We start from the raw sequence: 27057 nt of genomic DNA, 5'->3' as shown, positions 1-27057 counted from the left end.
GATTTTGTACTGAAAGAACTTGCAAGGAATAATCACAACCATCCCTCCCCACCAAAATGGATTGGACGTCCATCATCAACGTTGGCAAAAACTGAATTTTCCTACACTCAATGGCACGTGAATGCACCCACCCCTTCGCACGTCCATCCATCGTTTCACCGGTTGCGAGAGGGTGTGCGCGTCTGTGTGTGTGCGCTTAATGAAGCGTCACTCTGTGTCTTTCTTCCACCCAGCGAACAAGCATCACTTGTGTAAAAGCGGCGCTCGAGACCGAGAAGTTCCATCGGATCGACTTGAAGTCTTTGTCCCAGGCTTTACGATTCCCCCGTTTGAGCCGTCAGCATCTCATCTTCACTTTCTCGTGCTTTTTTTTTATTACCCGGCGTGAGAATCCAGTCGGGGCGAGCCGGCTAGCATTGGGCGTTGCTGGAGAGGATTTTGCTAGCTCAACGCTACACTGACTGGTAAGCGCGTTTTTCAGCTAACACTCCATCAATCCGATTATTCTTTCCGATTTGATTCATCCTTCATAGGCAAAATTACCATTTTTCCAAAAATCATAGGCTCATAAAGAAATGGGCGTGCAGACAGGCTGCTGCAAAAAAATCCAGCATATGCCGATTTTTATACCAGCAAAACCTGTCTTTAAAAAAGCAAAAGATTCTGATGGATTGGTTGTGATTTGGGTACTGGTTTTGGTATGTCTGAAACCTGTATTTGCAGTTTTTTTTGTAGGGTGCTCATTTTTTCAGCACCATTGACGTGGATGGACGTTCAATCCATTTGGACTGGGACTGGGAGGGGCAAATGAACATTTGCCCCTCCCAGTCCAAATGGTTTGAACGTCTATCGCTGTCAATGGTGCTGAAAATTGAGGGGAGGGGCGAATGAACATATGTATGTTCATTTGCCCCTCCCAGTCCCAATGGATAGAACGTCTAGCACTGTCAATGGCAGCCAATACATTTAATGCGTTCCCTTTAAAGGTTGAACACCCTTTCAATTCAATTGTCAAGTATTATTTTTACATACCATACTTGGGTTATCAATATTTTTGGTGAATCGTGAATTGGTGTCTAGTATATATAATCATTCACATAGTGGGAGATTTTCCATTCAGAATGGGGGGGACACTGGTTGATGGGGCGGTGGCAGACAGTGTGGTAGCTGAGAGAGCATAAATGGAAAAACTAAGCTGAATGAGACATGCATTCCAGTTTTATAAAATGATCTGTCTTTTGTAAGATAATGTCCTCTTACATTCCACAATTGTTTATCAGCTCTCCCCCCATTCACCCCCACTTCCCCCTTCTCCATCGTATGCTGTGGATGCCCATTGTTCTGGACTGCCGGGTGAGTGCTCAGAAATGTTCTTGTCTCGTTTTAAGGAAGAAAATGCATTGTCATATTGGTGTGCCTTGATTGTATGAAAAAAAACAACAACTTTTTGTATTCAAGTGCCATCGAAGCATAGTCGATGAATAATTCACTCTGACCTATGAGAGACTTGTTTAAATCTGGAAAATAGCCAAGAAGGCTGTGCCTCAGCCTCAAACTGGCATGTTATCATGGCTGATTAATGTCACCCCCCGAAAGTGATCAGCTATTGTGCTCTAGGAGTTATGGCTGTAGGGGATGAGAGCAGCTCTTTTGCACACTCTCTTGTGACTGAGCGCAACAAGACACATTGCACCCCCACTAGAACAATGGGAAAAAAGACATGGCTGCCAATATCCCCAGCAAGAGCTTGAACTGGGCCATGTTGCATAAAATTCAAATTTTTTCACAAAAAAATTGATTTAGAGTGTGATTTGCCTCCCTACTTTTTAAAGGAGACAATGAAAAAATGTAGAGGAAGCATGGATTGGAAGTCTAGCACCCCCAATGGCACTGAAAAATAATTATTCACAGCCATTCTTCCCAGTTTAAATGAATTGAACAGGCAATGATACAAAGTATAATTCCCTGTCTATAATAATCTAACTGCTATATACTTCAGAGATGTCATTTGGATTTTTGGCAAAAAAAAAACACCCAAAAAAAACCTACATTTTATTAGTTTTTTGCCCCAATCATCCACAATCGTACAAAAAAAATCCCCAACAACTTGAATTCCTAAAATGGGCACATTGCTTAGGGCTACCAAGAATATTTCCAACCCGCAAACACCAGAAAATATGACTGCTCATCCCATGTTGCCATCCTTTTCCCTCAAAGGTTATACAGGCAATTTTGTGGCCATAGTGGGCGTGGATGGGTGTTGTTGATGACATTGAGGTATTGGCGTCATTCAAAGTAAAAGGCATCTGAGCTCAACTAATAAAAGCACTTTCAAGGTTCGCCCACAAAGAGCTTGGAAATACTCCATTACTGTGAAATGTAAGACGGTCAAAGACATCAGCTTGTCCGCCCCCATGATGCACAAATGAGAGGATGGCTGACTCACGAAGCTGGTGGCGTGGCTAGGAAATGGAGGACAGGCTTGTAGGCCACAAGCTAATGCAATCACATGAAATTCAGTTAAGCAGCCATTAAAACACACACTATTTATATTAGGTTATGTATGTTGGTTCTTAAATTATGGAGGGGCCTTGCTTTCCACATCTGTTGTAAATGAAATCAAATATATTACTGTTAACTCTTTAAAGGAGAAGTGACTATTTTTGAGTGTTTAAAAGACAAATCTTAACCCCTTATATACCTGACGACCACTTAAGCATACATCACATTTTGTGTCACAATATTAACATCACTAGTCTTTCTGTTGTCATTAGCAGATGTGCACACAGTTGGGAAGAACTGTAATATAGCTGCAGCCCATGGTAGGTAGAAAAAACACCCTCAATGACACTCAGAAGGGTGCACTCATCAAATACAGTAAAACATGACCCATCTCCTGCAGATTCCTGGATTGTACAATGTATGCAGATGCATGAAAGAAATGCTTCAAATTTACCTATAAATGTTGATCAGGAAGTCATCAGTACTAAAAATAGAATGGGATTTTCCTTTTGTAGGGCTATATAGCTTTCCACAAGGTTTCATGCAAATCTGTTAAATCGTTGATGCATAATCTGACTTAGTACCTCAAACAAATGAATGAAAAAGTGAAACTCTTGCTGTAGGCAATGAGGTTATTTTGTTCATATATAATCCTATTAGATGGCCCGGCGAATGAGTGGTTAGCACGTTGGCCTCTCAGTGGGGGTTCAAATCCAGGTCGATCCACCTGTGTGGAGTTTGCATGTTCTCACTGGGCCTGCCTGGGTTTTCTCCGGGCATTCCAATTTCCTCCCACATTCCTAAGACATGCATGGCAGGCTGATTGGACGCTCAAGATTGCCCCTAGATATGATTGGGGGTGTGAATGGTTGTTTGTCTCCTTGTACCCTGCGATTGGCTTGCCACCAATTCAGGGTGTCCCCCGCCTCTGGCCCGAAGTAAACTGGGATAGGCTCCAGCAACCCCCGTGACCCTAGTGAGGATAAAGCGGTTCAGAAAATAAGATGAGATAATCCTATTAAACCTTCACAGTTTTGTGGTCAAGGGTTAGATCCCAGGTCGGACCTAACTGTGAGGAATTTGCATGCTCTTTCGTGGAGTTTCACCGGGTACCGCGATTTCCTCCCACATCCCAAAAACACGTATCGTAGGTTGATTGAATAGTCTAAATTTTTTATAATTGTACTTTGTACAACGTTTCATATAAACTCTCTTGCATTGAATACTCTGTTGACTTACTGGTTGCTAGATTCCCTTTATAAAACAAAACAATAACAACAAAAATATTCAATTATCAGTGTTTAAATCAAATGTATCTTCTACTATTAAAAACAACTCAAATAAATACTTACCAATGACATGTGGATCAAAACTAATTGAAATACATGGTTAACAAGAACAAACTGCCATATTGTTATTTTTATATGGAAGCTTGTGTCTTTGGGCTATTTAGAATTTAATGACCCATTTTGCTCCCAGCTGGCCTCTCAAGCCATGTGGGGAGATGATTGTTGCATTAATAGACTTGTGAGTCAGCTCACCCTTAGCCTAAGGACTGGTGTTGGGTGAATGTGTGACTCACAATGAAATCCCCCCCACAGTTCTCTAAATCCCAATTGTGACAAGGGCAAGCCTATGTGTCTGGCCATCAGTCTTTTTTTAATCCAGAACTTGTGATCCCTGCACCTTTTAGCAACATTCATTTTTATTATTGAGCTCTGTCTAAACCAATGGTAACAACAACAAATGCTTGTTTTTTTAGCCTACTTTACTGAGTACTATATCGGAATTAAATACTTTAAAAATATATATATTTTGATAGGGGTGCTGTAAAACTAGAATTTCATGACTTCTGTGATATAGCTCATGCACTATTGCACTTTTCTCAATTTCTTCTCAACAGTCATATTCGTTTTTTCACCCCTGAAGTCACAAGTAAGTTAACCTTTTGGGACAAAAATAAACTGGTCAGACCCACAAGAGATCTATTTGGCATTTTAGCCTGCGAACCTTAAGTGAGTTTGACACAACTGCTCCAAGATGAACATGAGATTGTCTTTGCAGTTTTAGTCTTTGTTGCTGTTGTCACGTTTGTGACGGATGGCAGTTGGCACAAAGGCTTTATCTGCTAGCAGCTGCAAAAATTTGCTGTGTTCGGACTTTCTGAATGCCTTTAGTGGGTGGATGATATGATTAACAATCCCTTTTCTGTTGCACTTGGGTGCTATAATTACACTGTTCAAAAAAACTATTTCCACCAGTGTTGCAGGAAGTTTGTCAAGTGATAGTCTACACATCCTGTATCTTGTACATATTGATGTCATCCTTTACACTGGTGTCACTGCACGTTTCCTGGTCTGGTCCAGCAACTATTGTGTAATCTTTATAGTTAGGCTTTGTCAGAGGCTTTTGACCTCTTTATCTATTCTGTAGCAGCATTTGAAATTTTAGCCATCCATATGCTAAATATCCTAGTGTGGTTTATTGTTGGTTTGTTCATTGATAGTTGTAGTTATTTGCTTTGTTCATCTGGTCAACTATTCACATTGTTTGTCTTGGTGCAAAGGATCAGATTCCATCTGGAACGAGCCTTGTTCCATTTCAAACAATTCATAATCCTCTTATGGACACAGTTGTTCCACTTATGCTTGCCCAGTCTGTGTCGATGTCCTGTGCAAAATCCAGAGTCTGGAAGCGTCTTGGGTGTATTTCTGACACCATGTCCAGATGCTTTGGTTTCACGTCTTGCACTATGTGTGTGTGTGTGTATTTGCCTTATCTTGTGTCACCGATCCAAGCCACCAGCTGGTCGTGGCTTCAGCTGATCTCATTTACCCCCAAAGAGGAGCCTGTTTGTGGGCAGACAGCCCATTATGGAGATGATCCACCAGCTCTTCAAGTTACAAATTAGCCTTCGTTTTCCCTGTTGCTGTATCGCCTCTATGCATTTTGTGGATTTAAAAAGACCCCCTGCCATTAAGGTTAAAAGCATCTTAGGAACACCTGCCCACTAATGCACTTCCTCCATGAAGCTGTTGGCCAGACTCCCCTTATTGTCTTTTGGGATCAATACACACACAGTGGAGCTCTAAACTGTCACTAAAAGTCTTTGTAGGTGGGGACCAGCCAAGCACTATCAGTGGCCTTGTTAGTCACTGGTCAGTGGGGAACTGTGTCTACCGTCTTTGTTTAGCAGCTGATTGAACCAGAACTTTTTCACCCCGGGAGGATTGTATAATTTCCGGGCAACACCGAGTTCACAGTTGTCTGTCGTATCCATCCCTACGTCTGCCATTTCCTGGTCATCACTCTGTACTTCTTGCGCATGTATATCACTGCATTGCGTTGTTTGAGGATATTTGAGGGGAACTGTACAAGAAAACGATCTCTCTTTGTCCAGGGTTAACATGCTCTCCCTCACATTTAATCTGCCCAGGGGCGTGGTCACATCTATGTCGGTCCAATAGCAACAGGGGAATAACTGATTTTAAAGTGGAGTATAAATGACCAATTGTTGTTGTTTTTTATACTTTTGTTTGACATTTTTATATTTGGATTGTCACCACCCAACATCTCACCCGATTTAAAAGATTCGAGGGCGTTTAAAAATCTTAGAGTGAAAGTCCAATGAGTCCTGAGGATTAGTACCAGCCCATCTAATCACTTGTACTGTATCTGTGAACAAGGTGACTGTCACGCAATCTGTTGCTTTCTTTCAAACTTTTGGAGTAAACAAGGGGATACAAGACAACTTTTCTTAGTTACGGCAAGTCTTTTGAGCTCATTGATTGTCTCAGCTCTATCTCAGACTGTTGGATTCCTGGAGGCTGATTGATGCAAACACTTCTAGTGTACAATCGAATAGTGACAATTAGGAGAGACAATTGGTAAGTGTGTTTCCTCTTCTGTTTCAAATGTGTTTCATTTTTAAATGTATTGATACCTAGTTAAAAACAAAATATTCAGTCTCTGAGCTTTCTGCTAGCTCAGTCTTCTTACTGACTATGCAAAGCTACAAGCTTTATTTGGAATTTGTGTGATGGGCAGAGGCGGTTTCCTGACCTCAAATTGTGGGTTGTTGGAGAATGTTCCTGTGCTGATAAGTGTTCTGTTGATGGGGCAGCTCTGTAATGTAATTTAATGTTCTACATTTTTGTACAATGATTTCACAAATAGGGCTGGCTTTTATGGCCTAGAAATATAATACATGAATTATTTCTCCATAATTATGTTTTTTTTCTTCAGATTTCTTTCTCCAAGGTACTCTTTTTGAAGAAGACAATAAGAACAAAAGACATAGAAACCTCAAAACAAGTTCAACCATCAAAAACAAAAGCTCAAATTACTTATTTTGATAACATCAGATTTATTCATAAAATATATTAATTGCCCAAGCCCCATTGAAATTTATATTCTTATTTTTTGTCTACTTTTAAAGAGAGATTATTGTGCATATCCTAATGATGGTGCTTTTAAAATCTAACATGTTTAATTTGGTGTAAGTGGAATGGATAGATGACTGAGACTACTGTTAGTGATTGAATAGGCAATCCTCGGCCCCATGCCATGATGTGGCGTCTTGATTCTGACATTCACACCCTCTCTACAAGGGGCTCAATTCGACTTTGTTACTCCCCCAAAGAGAATGACTTTCTTTGCAAAGAGGATTGTACACACCCCCTAGACTCCTCCCATACTCACAAACAATGACCATTGGTCCCCACTTGAATCAGGCTTTTAGCCCATTTACGTTTTTGCTCTAAACAAGTGCACAATAAATTACACAGTGATGTTCTGCTTCAGTTTGAAGTGTTATAAAAATGTCAATTCATTGCAATTTAAAAAAAAATGTAAATGGATTACAAAACATAGATGGAAATGTTCTTGGGCAAACATTTGCTACTGCATTACTTTACAAAAGGCAACCTTTCTGGTGTCATGGGAGACAGAAAGCTTTATGAACGGGTCAGAGATCAAACATTTTCACTGGAACTAAGAATTGTGTATTTGCTGCTTGCTGAGATAAAAAGCACATCAATTACAGGGTCAGAAGCCACCAAGCGCTCATTAACCACGTCTTTTAAAAACATCAATCCTTGCTTTTCGCCAGCTGTCATTGATGTACCCCTTTTCATTGGGTCATCATTTCATTTCAGATGATTCAATCAAGCTTAAACAGTGGATATTAAAAGGATAATTTATCCCTGTCGAGCAAGTGACAAGATTTGGTAATTTGAAAAAAAAATAGCTTAACTCCATAAAGACCTGGTGTCCAGATATGTGAACAACAAATTTTGAAATACATAGAAAATAATATTAACATTTGCTATCCAAGTGTGACCTACATGACCGAAAAAATGTGACAAAACCATACTTTCTTCTACATGTTTTCTGCCGCCTTCCCTCCTCCACTGCCACAATCCCGTCCTTCCCCCACAATCCTTCTCTTTGATTACTATTTAGAGTAGGCCCCGGGGATAGAAGAAGGTCCACAGAATGTGTTTGTGTGTACACAGTTGTGTACTGTGAAAGGATGGTTGAATTTCTGGTCACACAATTCATACTTGCCCACGGATGGCCGCTTGGCTAAACTTGAGCCAACGAAAAGTTGCACTTTAATTTAACCCTTTTTTTCACGATGAATTGGCTCTCTTCTTTCCAACACAGCGGTTTAATTCACATGCAAATACACACTGTAGCTTAAGATAAAATTTTGATATAACCCTCACTAACAGAATACATCCTTTATTTTTCTCTTTGTTTACTCTTCAGTAAAATTGCACTTCCCTACCAAAATATGCATTCATTGTACATTTTTTTGTTGTTCCAAAAGTCAGACTTGTTTATGCAAATAGAGGGAAGGAAATTCCTTTATGTTTAAATATGCTGATGACCTGATTATTCAAAAAGAGTGTGTTTGTGTCTAGACATCCAGAAAAGCTTAGATCCCCATGCAGAGCTGGATGTCTTCCAGTTATTGACAGCGTTTACACAAGCACTGTACACACTCGCTTTGTTTATGGCCCAGTGCGGGTATTAGGAAGGGATGATATCACCTTGCAGAACTGTCTTTCCTATTGTTAGCTTATGTTGAGGCATAGTAACATAAGGCCGCTGGTGACGACACTAAATCTTTCAATGATTTACTTCCAATTATGGGGCTATTTCCAGGTTTTTGCTGTGTATTGCAATGACTTTATTACCAGTAGAAGTGCAAACTATTAGAAGATATGTTTATATTGCACTCCCCGTTATTCCTCGATGTATAAGCGGCAGCCAGTTAAAGTAAATTAGGTTGTATGATAGCTCGATCCAGATTTTTCTGTGGTTTCAAGTATTTGTGTGGGTTTGCTTGATGACAATAACTGAATGGCTTCTGAGAAATTTAATGTGGGAGGCTTTGAGAATTAGAGGCTTAAATAACTAGACACTGATAATAGGGTTGTCAAAAATATAAAATTATAGATTCTTAAATGTGTATATGTATCCGGATACAGTATTGAGTGCTAAAGTATCAATATTTTGTTAATTGTGATGTAGTTTTTACTTAAGGATTTAAAAAAATGTAGAAGTACATTTTGTTTTGATTATTGTTATTTTATCCCAAAAGCATTGGATAGGGTTGCAAAGTACTATCCCTAAATATTGTTTGAATTGGTGAAATGCTGTTTTATTAATTTATTCATGTGTTTCCATTGCATCTGTAATTTTCCACTACTCAAGACAGTAATGGTATTAAGGGATGAGAAAACCCACATGATGGCACGTCTATGTGTCCAGATGACTTTTTGACTTCCAATCATAAAAAGATGTTTATTGTTTGACTAGAAATAAGGGAAGAGTTAACATTGCCTGACATTCTGAGGCATTTTCACCATTTCATGTTACTCAAATTAGTTAGTTAATTGATTGATGGTAAGCATTGGATAAATTAATTCATTTTTGCAACCACATTATCTTCCTTTTTCCATTTCTAGGAAATAAATTGTGACACAAAAAGCCCCAACTGTCAAAAGGATATTCTTCCAGTACAGTTTGTGACCTGTCATTATACAGAAGAGTATGAACTTTCAGTACTCGGTACATTTTTGGTTATCCTGTTTCAGTTGTGAATCAGCATCTGGTGCTTAGATTATTTTCCCCAACTAAGGTTTCAGTGATCTTGGCAAGACAGGGTGTGTCATTTTTTTTAATTTATCTTTTATTTCCTCCCACCAATTCATTTATTAGCCTCCTGCTAAAATCTATCACTTCACTGGCATTTAAAGTCCTTCTGTGACTGAAGGGCTGGGCACTAGTAATGTTTCTCACAGCTACTCATTGTCATCTGCTCAACTTTTCTGGTTGTTATTGGTGACTGCCTGTTTGACTTGCAGTGGGAATGACTTTGCATGTAGGAATTCTTTTTTCCCCCTTTCCTTTTTTTTTACTAGCCTCACTCCCTCTGGCCTCGCTCAGCTGTTATGGACATATGTGCAAAATTTAAAGAAATAAAATGGGTTATGGTGCTGTGAGACGTTGTAAATGAGATCTTTCACATTGAGACACAGTTGAGAACATGTGTATATGAGAACTAAATGAGGACAGAAGGAGCAGAGGGAAAACAAAACACACATTTGAAGCACTAGGATGATGATACGTCGTTTTCCTGAAATAGGACAGTGACTTTTTGCCACAAAGGTTTAGGACAGTGGAAACTAGGATGACGAAACCTGCCTGGATTTTAGAGTCAGACTAGCAAATACCACCCTGTAGTGAGCTCATTTCTTCACGTTTTGTTTTTTTCCTTTCTGTTCCTCTTTCCCACCCGCCTTCCTCTTTGTTCCCATGCTCCACAAGGCCAAACATCCGCCTTTGAGTTGGCCTGTGCTTTTTGCCTTAAAGGTTGCCTAACGACCAAAAGCTTGGTCCTCATTCTGTTTGTAAACGTTCCCTGCCAGTCCTACTAGATCATGTCTACCATTTTCTTTACATCCATTCCATAATAGAGAGTAGCTAACAGAATGAGACATAATATTGAGGTTGACAACATATGACAGCCCTTATCACTGATGGTTGCCCTTTAACTGGCCACATATGCCTCACATCCTGTCTCTTGTCCTCAGTTGTTCATGTAAACTTCTCAGACATCTGTTTGTGAGTCTGTCATCAGCATAATGCTATTGACCCACTTACACCTATCTAAGGCATATTCTACATTATCTTACTGTGTGCAAAGGTATTATTGGGTAGAAAAAAGTGTGAATCGGGCTCAAAATTACCCACTCTTATTATAGGAAGCCTTTGTGTGTGCTAAAGCTTATTGACCTCATTTTAAGTGAACTAGAACAGTACAAAAAAAACTTGCATAAGTCGGGCTGACATTATTAAGCGTCAAGACAAAAGGGACAATAACCAAGTAAGCAGTTTTGTCTTCTGAAGTATCACTTTGAGCGGGCCGGTTAAAACTACCAAACTCTTGTCATATGTTCCAAGTCTGGTTGTTAAATTTGTTATGGAATGGGGAAAAATATTTGAGTGTTTTTACCTGTTTGCATTTCTGAGACGCAAACATACAACTTATTAGCATTCATAGCAAACAAATATTTGTTTGGTGATTAAACCCTTTAAGTCTTCTACTGATGATAAACTGAAATAACTAATTCAAAGGTTATTACGTTTGTCTATTACTGCTATGTCACTTGTTGCCCTAATTTATGTGTTGTTTGTATTTTTTTGGTTCAGAAAAAAAAAAATCAAGCTTTGTGTACTGAATCTACCGATGACATTAACCCTATTGTTTATTTTATTCTGGATGACAAATAACTTCTTTTTTATCAACACTTTGTCTCTTCAGACCAAGATCCGTGCTCAGATCTTTGGCAATCCAATTACAACTAAGTGAACTGGACAGACGCCTTCTCTACAAGGGGAGATGAAACCAGATGGGGTTATCACAACAACACTGGAGCCAATGGAAACTTTAGAATCCAATCCAGTGACTGAGTTATCACCAGGTACTGTGCAGGGTCCCGACCAGGCACCCAATGCAGTGGATGAGAATGTGAAACAGCAGCCTGAAAATATGTCGGCATCCCAACCAGAAAAGGTCAAGAAATCTCCATCAGCAAAGACCAGTGACAAAACCTCAGGAGACTCTAAAACTAAGACCATGAACAAGACGATCCTGAAAACAAAACCCATCGCTACCAACATGTCAAAGACCACGATTGGTCCACGACCCAACACAGCCTCAAGCCGCCTGTCCAATGGTTTATCTAAGCCCCAAACCAATGGATTGACTAAGAAGACCACGTCTACTCTGGATAAAAAGGGCACTCCAAGTCCAGCAGCTCCCAAAAAACCAACAGCTGCTTCTAAAAACACTCCGAAATTAATTGAAAGAAAAGCTGCATCACCTGCAACTATTGGTGCAAAATCCACAGTGGGATCCACGGTAACAAAAAAGGCAACATCAACAACAGTTAATGGTGTTAAAACCAGCACAACAACTGCTGCTAAAAAGCCACCAGGTTAGCAAAACAGTCACAAATATAGCCATGTTTACAATTTGTGAAACAGATCTGAAATATAGTACATATGATGAGAAACAACCTGCATATTTTTTAAACATATTTTTCACTAGATGGATCTAATTGGAAAAATATCATATATTCACACACATTAGTTGTATTCAGTACACAAATTAGACATGCAAGAGTGACTGTTGAATTTGCCCTAGATCTTAATGACATACATTATGAAAGAAATTTGTCTGACCTATATCGCTTACTGTACCATACATTGTTCTTCACATTCCTCAATTTACCATGTGTTCATATTCTTTCTTCTACTCCTTTCTACTCCCCTCTACAACAGCTACTAAACCTGCCACTGCAACTTCAACAAGGCCCACAACAGCACTGAAGACTGATAAGACCCCTATTTCTAAGAGCAGGTAAATTTAAAGTAATCCCTTTATAGGGAACTGTTAACTCAATGATTTTTTTTTTATCCCTTGACTGAAACTTCAGAATTTGCATCCAGTCCTCCCAGTTTAGAGTATGTAATTGTATGTCATATCATTGCCAATATTGCATCAGCCAATTTTGTCAATATTTCCATAAAAGCAGAAGATTCTTATTCCAAAGCAAGCCATAATGGTTCCCACATATGTCTTTTTTTCTGATAAAGGAACACAGCCTTTAAGAATAAAGGAAAACCATACCCCATATAGAGGCAGGGTGTGGCTAAGTAGGCCAACAATCCTTAAAGGGTTTCACATAAGTATTTTACATGTGTGTTTAGGGACATTGTTAAGTCAGATAAACATACCCCAAGCACTTTGTCATTTGATATTTTAAAAAAATTCCAAGTCCCTGGAATTATCTTAAATAAAACAAATTGATTGTCATATAATATAATAATAATATAGTTAAAATTAAACTGCATATATCCTTTTCGAATTGAATTAAATTTATTTGAATTTTTCTAATCGTTCTGTAATGGCTTGGTCAAAATAGCAAATAATAAACTGAGGTTGACAGTGATTCAAAAAATGGATCGCAAGAAAAACAAAACAGAAAGAAAAAATGAATTAGACATTAGAAAATATTGTAATTTCCCAGAAAGGTTGATCGTCCCTAGCGCTGAAAGAGTTAAAGATACAGCAGAAAAACTATACTAATCTGAGAACCATTCGCCCTTTGGGGCAGGCACTAAATGTGCGTGTGTCAGTATTTCTGCATGTGATGTACTCTGACAAGGACATACATTTCTCATCTAATTAAATTTTGCCCTTTTCCTACATTGCTCAAATCCTTAATTCAAGTCTGCTATTACCAAAGCTTGCGAGCGCTTGACAGCCGAATTAATTGCTTCGCAAGACATCTCCTGCCTTTTGTAGACACTCACTTACACACTTGTCCTTTCGCTTTTCCCTTGCGTAACACTGATGCTCGCTTGAATTGCAAAGAAAACTATAGTTGAATGACAAATGCACAAATAAGGGGGGAGAGAAAAGACTTAAGATAGAGTTTTTGCACTTTCTTTCTGCTATTTTTGTTGAAGTCTGACTATTTGGTGCATGTAGACCACACACATAGCTCCAATATTCTTGTTCTTTTTCCTGGTATTAAACTTAAAGGCTAATTTCATCATAGTTGGAACAGCATGTCTTTACCGAGCTTATGCTCATTTTTTTGCACACATGCCTCCATTGCCCCCAGGTGCTGCACAGTGATGCAAAACAAAAATTACAATAGAGGAGAGAAGGTACATGCATGGCTTATCAAGGAGATAAAAGCTATGTATGGCTCAGAAAACACTTTTTAATACGGTAGTCGTTGCAAAATAAAAATGCGTTTGCCTAAATTTAACATTCCAAATTTTGCCCATCAGGAAAGATCCCAATTCTGCTTTTATTTTCTTGGAGTCCACTCAGCTGTCCATGCACTCATTAGTCATGGTCTTTTCCTCATTGATGGTCCCTCTGGGAAAGTAAATTATTGTAACGGATTCAATTCAGCCCTCCTTGTGATCTAACAAATTGCTGCTGATGTAATGGTCTGACAGTAAATGTGTGCGGTCATCAGGTTTCTTGCCCCAGACACTGTTGCAGCGACCGTAAATCTTTTGGCCTTGCATGGGTGTGGCCAATGACTTTGCAATGCAGTCTTTCATTGCTGTGATTTTATAGCGGTGTAACCACAGCCCTTATTAGCAAATGGCTATAGTGGTAACCAGTGGGGTAAATGGCAAGTGGGACTGAAGTCAATGAAACACTGGTGGTGTCTTTGTTAGTGTGAATGTAAAACGTATTTATGAGTATTCACACTCATGACCAATAAGATGTTTTTATCTTAGTATGTAGGTCAAATATAAGTCATATGATATAGTGCAGTGGATACTCTTTAGATATATACATAATACATGAGAGGACTTTGGTAGACTTTCTTTTGGCTAAAAAATATAGACATTTGTGTATTCTACATATACACACCGTCAAATGTTTACCTGTTATTTTCTACAGGCTGGATTTTTGCAATCAGAAGAATTTTGTCAAACGTACAAGAAATATTGTATGACCCTCCCGTGTGGAGTTTGCATGTTCTGCATGTAAAAAAAAGTGAGATTAATATTTTTCATAAGAGTTTGAAGACCTCTTTGAACTAACTGTACACTTTAGTGAGATGGTCTCAGGCCTAATAGCTCTGAAACGGATTAGTTTAGCTTTGCGATTTACTAAGTGTTGTTGGGCCAACAAGAGGACAACACACAGCATGAACAAAAATTAAATGCCATCTTGTTGAATCATTCCGTTATATTGTTCAACCTTGTGTGTAAGCTGTTTTTGCCAACTGTTTGTGCTACTTTTGTGGGATTCGTTCCATATGGGCTTATTTGTGCCCTCCATTTCCCCCTCAAACGCTACTTTTGTTTTTTGCTTTGTCTTCCAAAACCGATTACTATGACCCTACTCTTGCAATATTTACTATTGTAGCGGTAGTGTGACCGAGTTTAACCAGTAGCTACTATTGTCTTGTTAGGATGCCTGCAGAGAAATGGAAGCTGAGGGAAAACAACAGTCATGATCTCTTTGGAGGATCATTTAACAATAAAATCTCCACTGTGCCCTCATTCGCATGATTGCATCTTTCCCTGCATCTCAATTTATAATTAAGATTCTGCTTTCATAAAACCGGTGCAAGAATGATCATTCATTTTGAGTATTGGGGGTTAAAATGTTGAAGTACAATTTGAAAAGTTCAAATTACTTAGTTATTTTTTATAGTTATGCTATACACACTCTCATAGCTGGTTGTAATAAACAGTCATATCCATTTGGTAATGTACCAACACTTTTACAATTTCAAATGAATAATTCTTACAAATTTTAGTAAGTAAAAGTAAAACCACTGATTTAAAACATTACACAAAAATTGCTCATTTACAGTAATTACAATACTACATTTGGATTTGTTACTTTCGATCCCTGTTGGGGAAAAAACTTGAGATTTTCTTTAATTTTTACAAAAATAATGTTACATCACGTTTTCCAGATTGTGGCCTGTGTATAGTACGTGCTCATGCTCATGATTGGGTGTGAGGGGAACCAGAGATTTTTTTTTATCCTTTCACTATTAAAAATTTAACATGGCCCCAGCCCTTTCCGCTTTCCCCACTGTTCTCTTACTGCAACTGCCAACTCAATTCTTTATTTAGAAACTAGCTGTTACTCTAGCACGTACCCTGAAGACAGCACACCAATGTTTGTCATGGCGACTGGATGGAGGTTTATTTTACTCAGAGATGACACACACAGGCTGATTGATGCACACTACCTCATGTTTTGTCAGGGATAAGGACACTATCCAGAAAGCAAGGGGAGAAGGTAGCTTGTTTACTTCTTTAAGTCAGAGAGAGTTGTTTTGGAGTTGAGATGATGTTCTGTAAACTACTTATAAAAGGATTTAGGCTGATGTCACATATGTGTAGGGTAAGGTCGGTTTCCGGTCAACACTAAATCAACACTAATCTAATCAACCCAATTAAGAATAGTCTGTTTTCCACTTAGAAGGGAGACGGTATTAGTACTTGCATTGCTTGTTTTGGCATTACAGCTTTTTTTATGTTTACATTGTTATTTTAATTCAATTCTTTTATATTTCTTGTTATAACACCTTCTGACACAGGCTCAAAGATTCATTTATGAGTCCTGGATGACATTTAGGAGCTTGTCCAGTCTAAAATGATTTCCTAAGCTTTTTGCTGCTCACATAACCATTTAACTTTTGTCTCCTTTATCTTAGACCCACAACTGGCACAGCAGCATCCCGTCCCACCACAGGTTCAACGCGACCAACTTCAACCATCTCAACCAGGAGCCCAGTAGCTCCACTTAAATCAACAACACCGAAAACCTCTTCTACCACTGCCAACAATGCTGCATCCAAATCAGTGTCATCTACTCCCTCTGGTGTCAGAGCCCCAGCATCACAGACTTCAAGGAACACAACACCTGCAAAGAAAGGTACTTTGCATACCCAAAGATACAGTATGCAATCATTGAACTGGGAGGGTGGCAGCTATTTAAGCAAAATATTTACCTGCTGCTACCCTCCCAGTTCACATGGATTGGATGTTTACTAGTTACAAAATAATTTAAATTAGCTTGTTTGTTTGGTCAGTCAACACTTTTTTTTGAGTGTTGCTACTAATTGTGTTGTGGTTTTTTTTTAAATGCTACTTTTGTTTCACCCAGATGTTACCAAATCTGCCACTTCAGCATCCAAAAAGCCTGCAGATTCCCCCCTAAGCCGACCATCTTCAACAGTAAAATCATCAAAATCCGATACACCTAAACCAGCTTCAAAATCAGACAGTGTCGCCAAAAAATTATCTGTAGGTAAAGTTGCAGACACAAAGACACCAACCCGTTCCAAAACACAAGAAAATAAGTCCACTCCTTCTAAAACATCTGCTTCTAAAACTGTGGCAACCAAGACTGCAAGCACTAAGAAAACTGTTGGCAGCAGCACACCAACGCCTGTGAAACGTGGACCCAAAGCAGAAGCAGCTGCTGAAACTGGAAAGGAAATTGCTGTTGCTGTAGCTGCTGCTGCAGCAATTGCTAGTGCAGCAGCAACCATTGTAGGATCAGATGAGCCTCAACCTTCAACAGAAGTGACTTTGGAATCTCGGGGAGAAACAGTCGAACAAATGACTCCGTCAGCCATCCCAAATGAAGGAATAATTTCAAAATCCACTCCTGTATCGTCAACAGTAGCCGTAAACGAACAAGCAGCAGAAATTCAACAAGAAACCAAATCAGAACCAAGGATTGAACTCCCACCTCAACCTATACGAGAAATTACACCAGAGCCCATTAAAGAACCAACACCCGAGCCAATGAGAGGACCAACACCAGAGCCAATGAGAGAACCAACACCAGAGCCCGTACGACAACCCTCACCAAAATATATCACAGAAATTACACCCGGGTTTATACGAGACTCCACACCAGAGCCTGCAAGAGAACAAACACCAGAGCCTTTACGACAACCAACTCCCGAATCATTTCGAGAACCTACACCAGAGTTTCTCCGAGAACCAACACCAGAACGTAAGTGTGAAATCACATCACCGTCCCCACGAGCTATTTCCCCAGAACCCATACAATCAAGTCCAGAACCACTGCGAGAACTTACACCGGAACCCATACAATCAAGTCCAGAACCACTGCGAGAACTTACACCGGAACCCATACAATCAAGTCCAGAACCACTGCGAGAACTTACACCGAAACCCACAAAAGATTCGAGTCCAGAATTGCTACGAGAACTCACACCAGAACCCACAAAAGATTCAAGTCCAGAACCCTTACAAGAGTTTTCACCAGAACCCATACATGATTCAAGTCCTGAACCCCTAAGGGAGCTCACACCTGAACCTGTAGAAGATTCAAGTCCAGAAGCGCTACAAGACCTGACACCAGAAACTTTTCAAGAACCAACGCCAGAAGCACTACGAGATCTTACATCGGAATCCATACAAGAACCAAATCATCAATCCCTATTTGAAACACCGCCACAGCGGGATTTGACACCAGAGGCCGTAGAAGAACGAAATCTGAGCCATGTGGACAAAATGTCTTCCGAGGTCGCTGATGAAACATTCGCTCAATACACAGAGGAGCCACACCTAGGAGTTGGATTAAGTCATGAACCAGCCTACAATTATGAATTGGCAGCCCAAAATGACCTTTTCAAATATGAACATTCGGCAAGTGACTCAGTTCCCTCACTCGGTACCACAGTCATGTCTCCTCCCTGTTCTCCACCAGGCCATATTTCTCCTGTCAGAGAACCCCAGAATTCCTGGAACAGCAATCAGACATTTGGAAAATGTGACATTGATCCCCACGCATCTCACAGCATGGTAAATTTCCCAACAGAGGAGGATAATGAAGAGCCTGAAGAATGTGAGACAAGAGGAAGTGAAGAGGACTCTGAAGAAGATGACAAAGAGGATCTGATGACTTCTGTTGCTCCTTCCAGAGAAACCTTCAATATGATGGCACAGCCTCAATTGTTTGGCATCTCAACAACACAAGATTTTGCTTCCCAGGATATGCTTTCACCGCATGAGAAAGAAGTGGCAGTGGAAAAGGCTGATGAAGAAATAAATGAAGATGAAGATGACGATGAGGATGAAGACGAGGACCAGAGAAGATTGGGCCATCAGCTGTCCTCCATGATGACTGATATGAGTACATCTCAGCCATCTGAGGAGTTCCAAATTAGGCCCACAGCTTTTGGTAGCTCAAGCGGCTGGCATTGTGATGATCTGCTTTCAGGAATGGACTCTGAGGATGTTAGCAGCTGCACCAGCAGCAGACAGCAGGGTATTTCTGACATGAGCAGTGCCCAACACACCGCAATATTAGAAGGGACTCAAAGTTCAGATGCCCTGATTGACTCGAGCCTGCGTGGCTCTGAAGGTGATGGCAACTTTATGGGCTCTCCTAATGTGGAAACCCTAGCCAATGAAGAAGATGATGAGGAAGATGAACGTGTGGATGAAATGGATTTAAGTTCAGAGAGAGCAGAGGAGCACCATAAGTTGTTTGAGCAGCAAGAACGAGATGAGTATGAAGATGATGAAGATGTAGAAATGCACAGTGAGGGAGTAACAGAAAGCTGTGAGAATGCAGAAGACGATGACTTTAACGAGGAGGTACATTTAGACAACCTCAATCGCGTAGACCCGCCACTTTGTGTCCCTCCCACCACGTCCTGGGGTCAGACAAACCCATTTTCTGATACATGGGCTCAACCTCAGTCAGCCTCAATGCCTTCTGTTTCCTCCCCCAGCCCTTTCTCCGATCACGGTGCCGGAGAGTCTGAGAGTCCCACACAGTCCCCTGCGCAGACTGGTTTGGATTGCAGTCCCCCTTTCTTCGCTCCTCTGGCAGGGCACGACTCCAATCAGCAGCAGTCATTCTATGAGATGGACACTTCTGTCCCTGAAGATAGTCAGAAGATGCTCACACCCGCAACTGTGGGCATGTCCCAGTCTAACGCTTCGAGTGCTGCAGCTATGGCCGCCCGCAGTGGCAGCGAAACTAGTACACCAGAAGAACTACGCGACTATGACAGTAGCTCAGGTGTGGAATCCCGCTCTGACAAACAGCATACACCGGTCCCTGCTTTAGTCCAAACTGACATGGAGCAAGATCTAGGTATTCACTTGGAGAAAGGCGATGGAGAGGAGGAAGAAGCGGAGACACTCCCAGCTGATGAAGTCCTGGGAACGGGACCTCCAACAGCTCCAGCATCTGCCCCATCTTCTCCTACCACTTCTGTAGACGAGGCTAGTGACACTGAGGGCGAGATGCAGATCAATGACCCCGATGCACCAGCGATGGATGAATGTACTGGAATTGATAGCCCTACTCTGAAATGCAATTTGGCTGCTCTTGAGGAAAATGAGGAGGCAGGAGAAATGCCTGCTGGGGAGGGTGAAGAGGACGGTGGTGGGACCACTCCTCAGTCGGGCAAGTCTGTGGCATCATATGGCTTTGACTGCACTACATCCAACTCTAATGCTCACTCAATGGCTGAGAGTTGTGGGAAGAGCCCAGGAATCTTCTCCTTGGAAAATGAAGAGCATCTGTCTGAGGAGGCTAAGGACCCATCACTCATTAAGGAACTTACCCTGCCACCTGCTGCTGCTGCAGACTTAGTGGGTCAGCCTGTGGACCTGATGCCATTGAGTTTCCCAGAAGATAAACAGCACAGTTTAGATGACCACCACTACATGATTGGGGATGAGATTACAGATCAGCATCAAGAGGAGGTGGATCCATTGGAGGCTAGTCACCACCTTGGGCCTCTGGAATCTGCAAATACCGAAGACAGCCAGCCGTCCTACTACTCTACCATATGTGATAAGACTGATTATCTGGAAGGTAACGTATAAGATCCTCATAAGTACCCCTGGAATGCACCTTTTCCCTGCAACCCCCGCCCTTTCCTAGTGTTAGTCTTCTCTCCAGTCGGGTTAGTTTGCTTAGGAAACGAAAAGGAGAGCAAGATTGTAGAAAATTATTAAAAAGAAATGATCCAAGGAGATGAAAATGTTTACTGTAGCGATTTTTAAATGAAGACTCCTTCTTCATACTGTTATGGCCATGGTTTTGAGTCTACGGCTTAAATTTATCCAATGTACAATAATAAAGACCATTTTCTAGTAGAATGTTCTTTTAAAGTCACATTGCGTATTCGGTGAAGGGTATTGACTGATTGGTCCAATGTGACTGAACTTCTAAAATAAGGAAAAAACAACAAAAACAAATGGAACCAAGTGGACTGTATTTATCCTACTGTTTTTACCAATCAAATGTCAATGTTATTTTGTATTTGGTTTTATTATTTTTTTTATTTTTTTGTTTTTGTCAATCCCAGCTTCCCTATTTTGTGTATGTACACTGAACGTCCAGCAGCACCGTAGTGGAAACTACTTGCTCTTTTAATAAGTTTGTTTTTGTTGCAATATTTTCCCGTTTAAAGGCTTGGTAAAAATTCTAACCTGCCCTTACAAATGTGTCAAGCAAGGTAGATTTGGGAGTCTTAGATTGTCGTTGGTCAAGGTAAAGTTTTTTAACGTGTCAGGTTCTGTTTTTTTTTTGCATAGATTGCTATGGTGTATAACATGCAGCTGTTTTTCTGGCTTTGGTTTTAAATTGTTGAACTACAAAGTTGCAATTACCACATCTGATATTTTACTGAAGAGACTAATGAGTCTATTCTTTGTGATTAGACCATGAAAACTCTTCTTCTCTATCGCAGCTTTCACACATATAGTGGACGTTTGGTTAACTCTTTCAACAATATATTGCATGTTTAACTAGCAAAAAAGGCTGTGTACAACCTGATAACGTTCAAGGACTTCTGCTCTAGATATACGTATTCATAAATTAATGGTTCACGCTAGGCTGTCTTTCAAAATTCCATTAAAACGTCATTGCAAGGCATTGTTCCTGTTTCTTATTTTTTCCTCGTTGTCTTCCAGCAAATTACTACCCCTGTGTTTCAGTCACTGTGTAAATGTTTGTCAACACATGCATTTTCCCATGGCACTGCCTGTTCGTCCCCATGGGAAATACCAGTAAACAGGAAGTGATGCAAAATGGAATTTTGTCAAACTGAAGAACCCAGAGGTTGTCTTGGTAACTTCCAGCATGCTCATATAACTTTATATTTTTGCACCAACGTGACATTGGCCACCCGATGGTGCAGTGGTTTGTCCACCTGATTTTAGTGCGGGCAGTCTGGCTTTGATTCCCACTCAGTGGTGGTGTCAATGGAGTATTTTTTTCCGTATCATTGTGCCCTTTATTTGGCTGGCAACCAACTCCGGGTGTCCCCCACCGGCTCCCTGTGGTTGGGTGGCATAGGCCCCAGCACCCTCGCAATCCTTGTGTGGATAAGCAGTATGAAAGATGAATGAATGAATTAATGTGATACTAGATTTAATAAATTCGCAAAAATAAACATCCCTCCGCCACTTTTGGAAGATCCTAAGGTCTAATCGATTAAGTGGCCATAGTCGATGGACAAAAAATAATGAAAAGCAAAAAAGGAAAGTGATTGTACACTGAAAAAAAAAAGAACAGATCTTTAGTAAACTATAAACATCCAAGTAAAATCCAAAGTCCCTCAGGGTGTTTTCCACAGCCAAAACTATCAGATCTGAATGTTCTTTTGCTGTGTTAGATACGCAAACAGAAAAATCTGGATTTTTTTTTCCCTCCTGCACAAGCCACGTGGATGCCTCCGAATGTTGAACTCCTCATGTCTGTTTCTGTGACTTGCCCACTCCTATCCTGACACTTTTTTTCAAAACAGCATGCACATACCACATCGTTGCCTTACTTCCAAATAATCCTTACAAATCTAATTGTTTACCACTACAAATACACTGAAGTCAATAAAATTAAACTAATATGTTTTAGATTAGTGCATTTTAGGAAAATTGTGACAGCCTGTTAAGTTTTAAATAAATACAAAACCAATTGTTAATGTAATTTTCCAATATCTCCACTTCATATTTCTGTAGTTTGTCTTTCTATCCTATTATATGTACTGTATTGTTTTGTCTGTGCAGGAAGTGGTTGCTTTTCTGCATGACACTGAGACAACTACAATAACAGCATTGCTATTGGCTGCCACATTATCATGTTGATGCAGCCATTCCCGGTGTAAAGTCACATCAAACATCCAAATGCCCTGCAACTTGGAATTCTTTCAGGGCCGTTGATGATGATAGATGTCCTAAATTTGGCTTTCTGTCGTGAATTTAAATGAGTTTATCACTAGTGCCTTGATATGGTGACATTTCTCCTGTCTACAGTCTTGGTTGCTACAATCCTCCATACTTTTGTACGTATTTAGTGTATAGAAGAAGAAAAACTATAAATAACTAACACTATTTCTTAGTTCATACAAGTTCAAGCCATACTTGTAACAGAAAGAAAATATGTAGACTATTTTACTGAGTTGTTTGCAAAGCAAATTATTTTTATGAACTTTTTGAGTTGCATGATCCAGCACCCTGTCAGATTTCTCCCAGAAAGCACTTCCTCCTTCCCCCTGTCGTTGTGCCACCTGTTCAGTTTCTGCATGCATCTAACGGATGCACAAAGTGATCTTGAATGTCTCACAGGAGACAAGAAGAACGAAGCAGATGATTGGCTACAAACCTGCTCCCTGGAAGACAACCAGAACCAGAACCATTCTACTACAGTTCCCATAGCCAATATTCACTATCTGGCACTGGTTCCAGGCAACCGGAGGCCCATCGACCCAAGTGTTGCAGATCACTTTGGCCAAATTGAACAACCGTTAACCGAGAGGAATGATCTGTGTGCGTCACATGGGGAGCAATTGGGGAGGCTGGTGGAGCACCAAGAAAAACTTCAGGGAATGCAGCACCGCCAAGAACAGGAGAGGCAGAAGAGGCAGTGGTTGGAAGAGGAGCGACTCCGGCTCGAGCAGCAGAAACAGTTAGAGAAGCAGCGAAGGGAACTTCTCCAGCTACAGTTGCATCAACAACAGCAAGAGCATCGACAACGAAGGCAGGTTCTGCAGTGGCAGCTGGAGCTTGAACAGCAGTACCGCGTTCAGCAGAAACACATTCAACAACAGCAGCAGCTGAGGAGGAGCCCAACCGGCCTTATGCTCTCTCCATCTTCTGGCTTGTGCACCATCTACGAAGCCATGGAAACTAGCGATGAAGATGACGACGCCGGAGTCGAGCACAATAGAAATATGCAAAGCAGGAGGATGATGCAAGACCTCCACCGGGAGATGTGTTCATTGCCTTGTCATGAAACAGAGTGGAACCAAAACGTGGACATTGTTCAACAGCTTATCAACCAGACGCTGATGTTGTCTGGAAATGGAGAATGCCCCCCTCTACTGTTCCTCCCTGTGGGGACTAGTGGAACCTTGAATCCCCTGGATAGTAGCAAGTGGCCCAATGTGCTGGGACAGTTCAGTCCTGCTGCTACAGTCACCTCCGTCAGCAGCTATTCCCCAGATGGGCAGGGGGCTTCCTCACCTGGAGATTGGACTGTAGTGGAAGTTGAGACCCAACATTAATCAGTCAGTTAAAAAAGGCAAAGAATTGAAGTCATTTGGGATATATTTATCAGTAGTTTAAATAGGCTTGAGGACTGTCTTATCGCTGCTTGTTACTAGTACTATATCTAATCTGTTTTTAATTGGAGGCCTGACGCCAACTATGAACAAATTCTTATAATTCAAATGAACTGCCAATTAGTTAATATGTATCAATTAAATTAATGATAGCCAATAAAGCTCGATGACATCACACAGTACACTTTGAAAACATTCACATAATCAGGGTGCACAGTTATCTTCCATTTTTTTTCAAAAGAGAATGTAATACACTTCAAAATTTGACCAAAACTTCCAGATACATTTAACATTCAATAACTCCATTCATTTCCAATGGCTACAGAAGGTGAGTCCACCCTCCCAAAAGAACTGAGAAAAGTGTCACAACATGTCCGGAGCCCTCAGTTTAATAACAGCCAGTTACCTAAGCACACATACTCCAAACTATTGGAGGCAAACTCAGTTCAGTGTAAATATTTCAGTAATCAAATTGTTATTTTTATGCCTAGCTGTACTCATTGTAATCAAAATTTTGTGGAATTGGATACAGTCATGTCATATGTCGTATGACTACAAAGATTTCCATTTAGCACCCCATAACTACTCTGTCATCGATTGCTCTTTTCCAGACACATATTATGCCTAGTTGGAAAGTATTAGACCATGATTCCCTGCTAAACTCTTTCTGCAAGTAATTTTTAAAATATATAATTTTCCTGACCTTTTTTTGCTGATTGGATCTTAAATTTTGACCGTGGACCTTTAATGTTGTAATTGTGTGTGTGTGGTACTTAAACTCTGACAAATAGCAGGTTTTAATTTAATTATCATGCGAGTATGGTGTCTGTGCAGGTAAGTGTCAGTTCTGTTTCTTAATGAATTTGTTAGTGGGCTACCAAACCGTCTTAGTGAAGCATAAAAAACTAAAATGAGTGCAATGATCCAGACCATTGTGTTTATCAAATGGGATTATTTTCAGTCTCAAAAGGCTTTGAGCACATTCAACTGCATCTAGTTATAAAATGTCACTGTGACTTCATCAGACAACCAGGATTTCATGGACCCAATAGAAGCATCAGTCATGGAGGACTGAAGGGGGTGTGGGAGAGCCAAAGAAGGCCCTCCTTGTCCTGTCATGGGAGGAGGGTGCTAGTAGACTGGGTGGGGGTGTCAGGGGTGCAGTTGTTGTCATGTCATGCCTCTCAAATTCCAAAGCTGTCGCCTCATTTCCTGGGTCAGCCAGCTTTCAGGGAGTTGCCAGGGTTACCGCTGATGTCATGGTGAGGAAAGAAGGGGATATTCGGGATGAGACAATGCGCCATTTTGAGAGGCAGCTGGTGGAGATGGGAGGATGGGGGAATCTTTATTCTTATAAAGTCTATATGGAAAGAGGGTTTATATGCTGTACACATGTTACTTTATTCAATGGATTTTATTTGTGCAGACTGAATCTATATATCTAGAATTTTCTATTGTTGGTAAAATTATAATAACTAACCACCTATCCTTAAAAGCCATATTGAATGATTTAGAAAAAGTGAATTGGAATTGTTTTTTCTTGAATAGATGTCCCTTCATTTTGACGATGAGGGATGGCAGCCTGCTTAGTTTAAATTGATCATCTATTGCTGACAATGATACTCAAAGGCCATATATGAGAGGAAGACAAACTACACTATAGTATGGCAGCATTTAACTTAAGTTTGTGTCTGACTGGTTAATACATTTTCATATGCTTAGTGTGTGACCACATTAATTTTTTGTTTGTTTTGTTGTTGTTTTAAAATTTACTTCTTCCTTTGTTGAATTTAGTTGGTCACATTATTGGAGACAAACCTACCATTTTTTTCATGCGTGTATATATAGACTTTTTTTTTATAGACACTGCATGTACTAACTATTTAAATGTACCTCAACGTGGTGTAAAGATACAAAGAGCAACACTGCCATCTTTAGGCTGGACAAGACACTCAGTAGTCCAGTTGTCCCAAACTGTTAACACTACTAAGTCATTGCCATCCCTCCAGTTCAAATGGATTGGACATCACTGTCATTTGCCACCAATGTATAAGGGTGTTTTACAAAATCCCTTCTACTAAATATAATTTGTGTAGTAGCAAATGGAGAAAAGAATAACAATGACAGATGTCTAAATTATTTTTTTAAAATATAGAACTATGGGAGATAATTTTGTATGCTCACAGTTTTATATATATCTGACATTGCCATTGGAAAGCAGCATGTGTAGAATATTAGCTTTTCTGTAGTTTTCTAAACCTATTTCTAGTATTCCTTATGAAATAGGATTTTTAATATAAATATAGGCTGTTTATTCAAAATATAGCAATGAGAAACTGAGCACAACTGACCTTATATGCATGTTTAAAGTTGTATTTGTCATCTAAAATAATTAAGTCTAGCATGCCTCAGAAAAAAACTATCTGCTTTATTGTTTTTAAATATGGTATGTGAAATTCATTTCAATTAAAAATAATCTTAAATGTGAATCTTTTGATTGCATACCTACTTTTGATGTTCATTATGTCAAATATATTCTGTGCAATTGTTGTTTTAAAATAAAAATGTTCTCTTCTTGATATTTATGATTTTTGCCTCTTTCTGCTTTGGACATGAAGTATAGATAAATAAGTAGTCAACATAAGTAAGTAGTCACATAAATAACTAGTCAGGTACAAAAAGCAGCCTATGGAGTTTTAGTGCAAGCACAATATAAGAAAATAGTCTAGATTAAGTCCTCCTAGCTACAGATCTTGAGTTTATCACTGTCATTGGCAGTGAAAGTTGAAGAATAAAAGAGATCAGCATCAAATACATTAATTGCATAGTGAATTTAGACATCTTTATTTGAACA

General features: G+C 40.0%; 1 protein-coding gene across 4 annotated transcripts; it reads left to right on the top strand.

The window, feature by feature from the left end:
• The first annotated feature begins 151 nt into the window (after positions 1-151).
• On the top strand, positions 152-25303 carry prr36b (proline rich 36b). Of its 4 annotated transcripts, none has more exons than XM_077734027.1 (6): positions 152-464; positions 11339-12014; positions 12361-12439; positions 16293-16513; positions 16745-20452; positions 23209-25303. In XM_077734027.1, exons 2-6 carry the CDS (start codon positions 11417-11419, stop codon positions 24144-24146), a joined length of 5544 nt encoding a protein of 1847 aa, XP_077590153.1. In that variant the 5' UTR covers positions 152-464; positions 11339-11416; the 3' UTR covers positions 24147-25303. The 4 variants fall into 4 exon arrangements, with proteins under 4 accessions (XP_077590153.1, XP_077590156.1, XP_077590155.1 ...); XM_077734029.1 differs by lacking the exon at positions 152-464 and adding an exon at positions 1265-1353; XM_077734028.1 differs by lacking the exon at positions 152-464 and adding an exon at positions 6177-6389.
• The last annotated feature ends 1754 nt before the right edge of the window (positions 25304-27057 follow it).

This window comes from Stigmatopora nigra, chromosome 15 (assembly GCF_051989575.1).
Source record: "Stigmatopora nigra isolate UIUO_SnigA chromosome 15, RoL_Snig_1.1, whole genome shotgun sequence".
Lineage (NCBI taxonomy): Eukaryota > Metazoa > Chordata > Actinopteri > Syngnathiformes > Syngnathidae > Stigmatopora > Stigmatopora nigra.
Note: the sequence above shows the minus strand (reverse complement) of the source record. Positions and strands in the feature narration are given on the sequence as shown.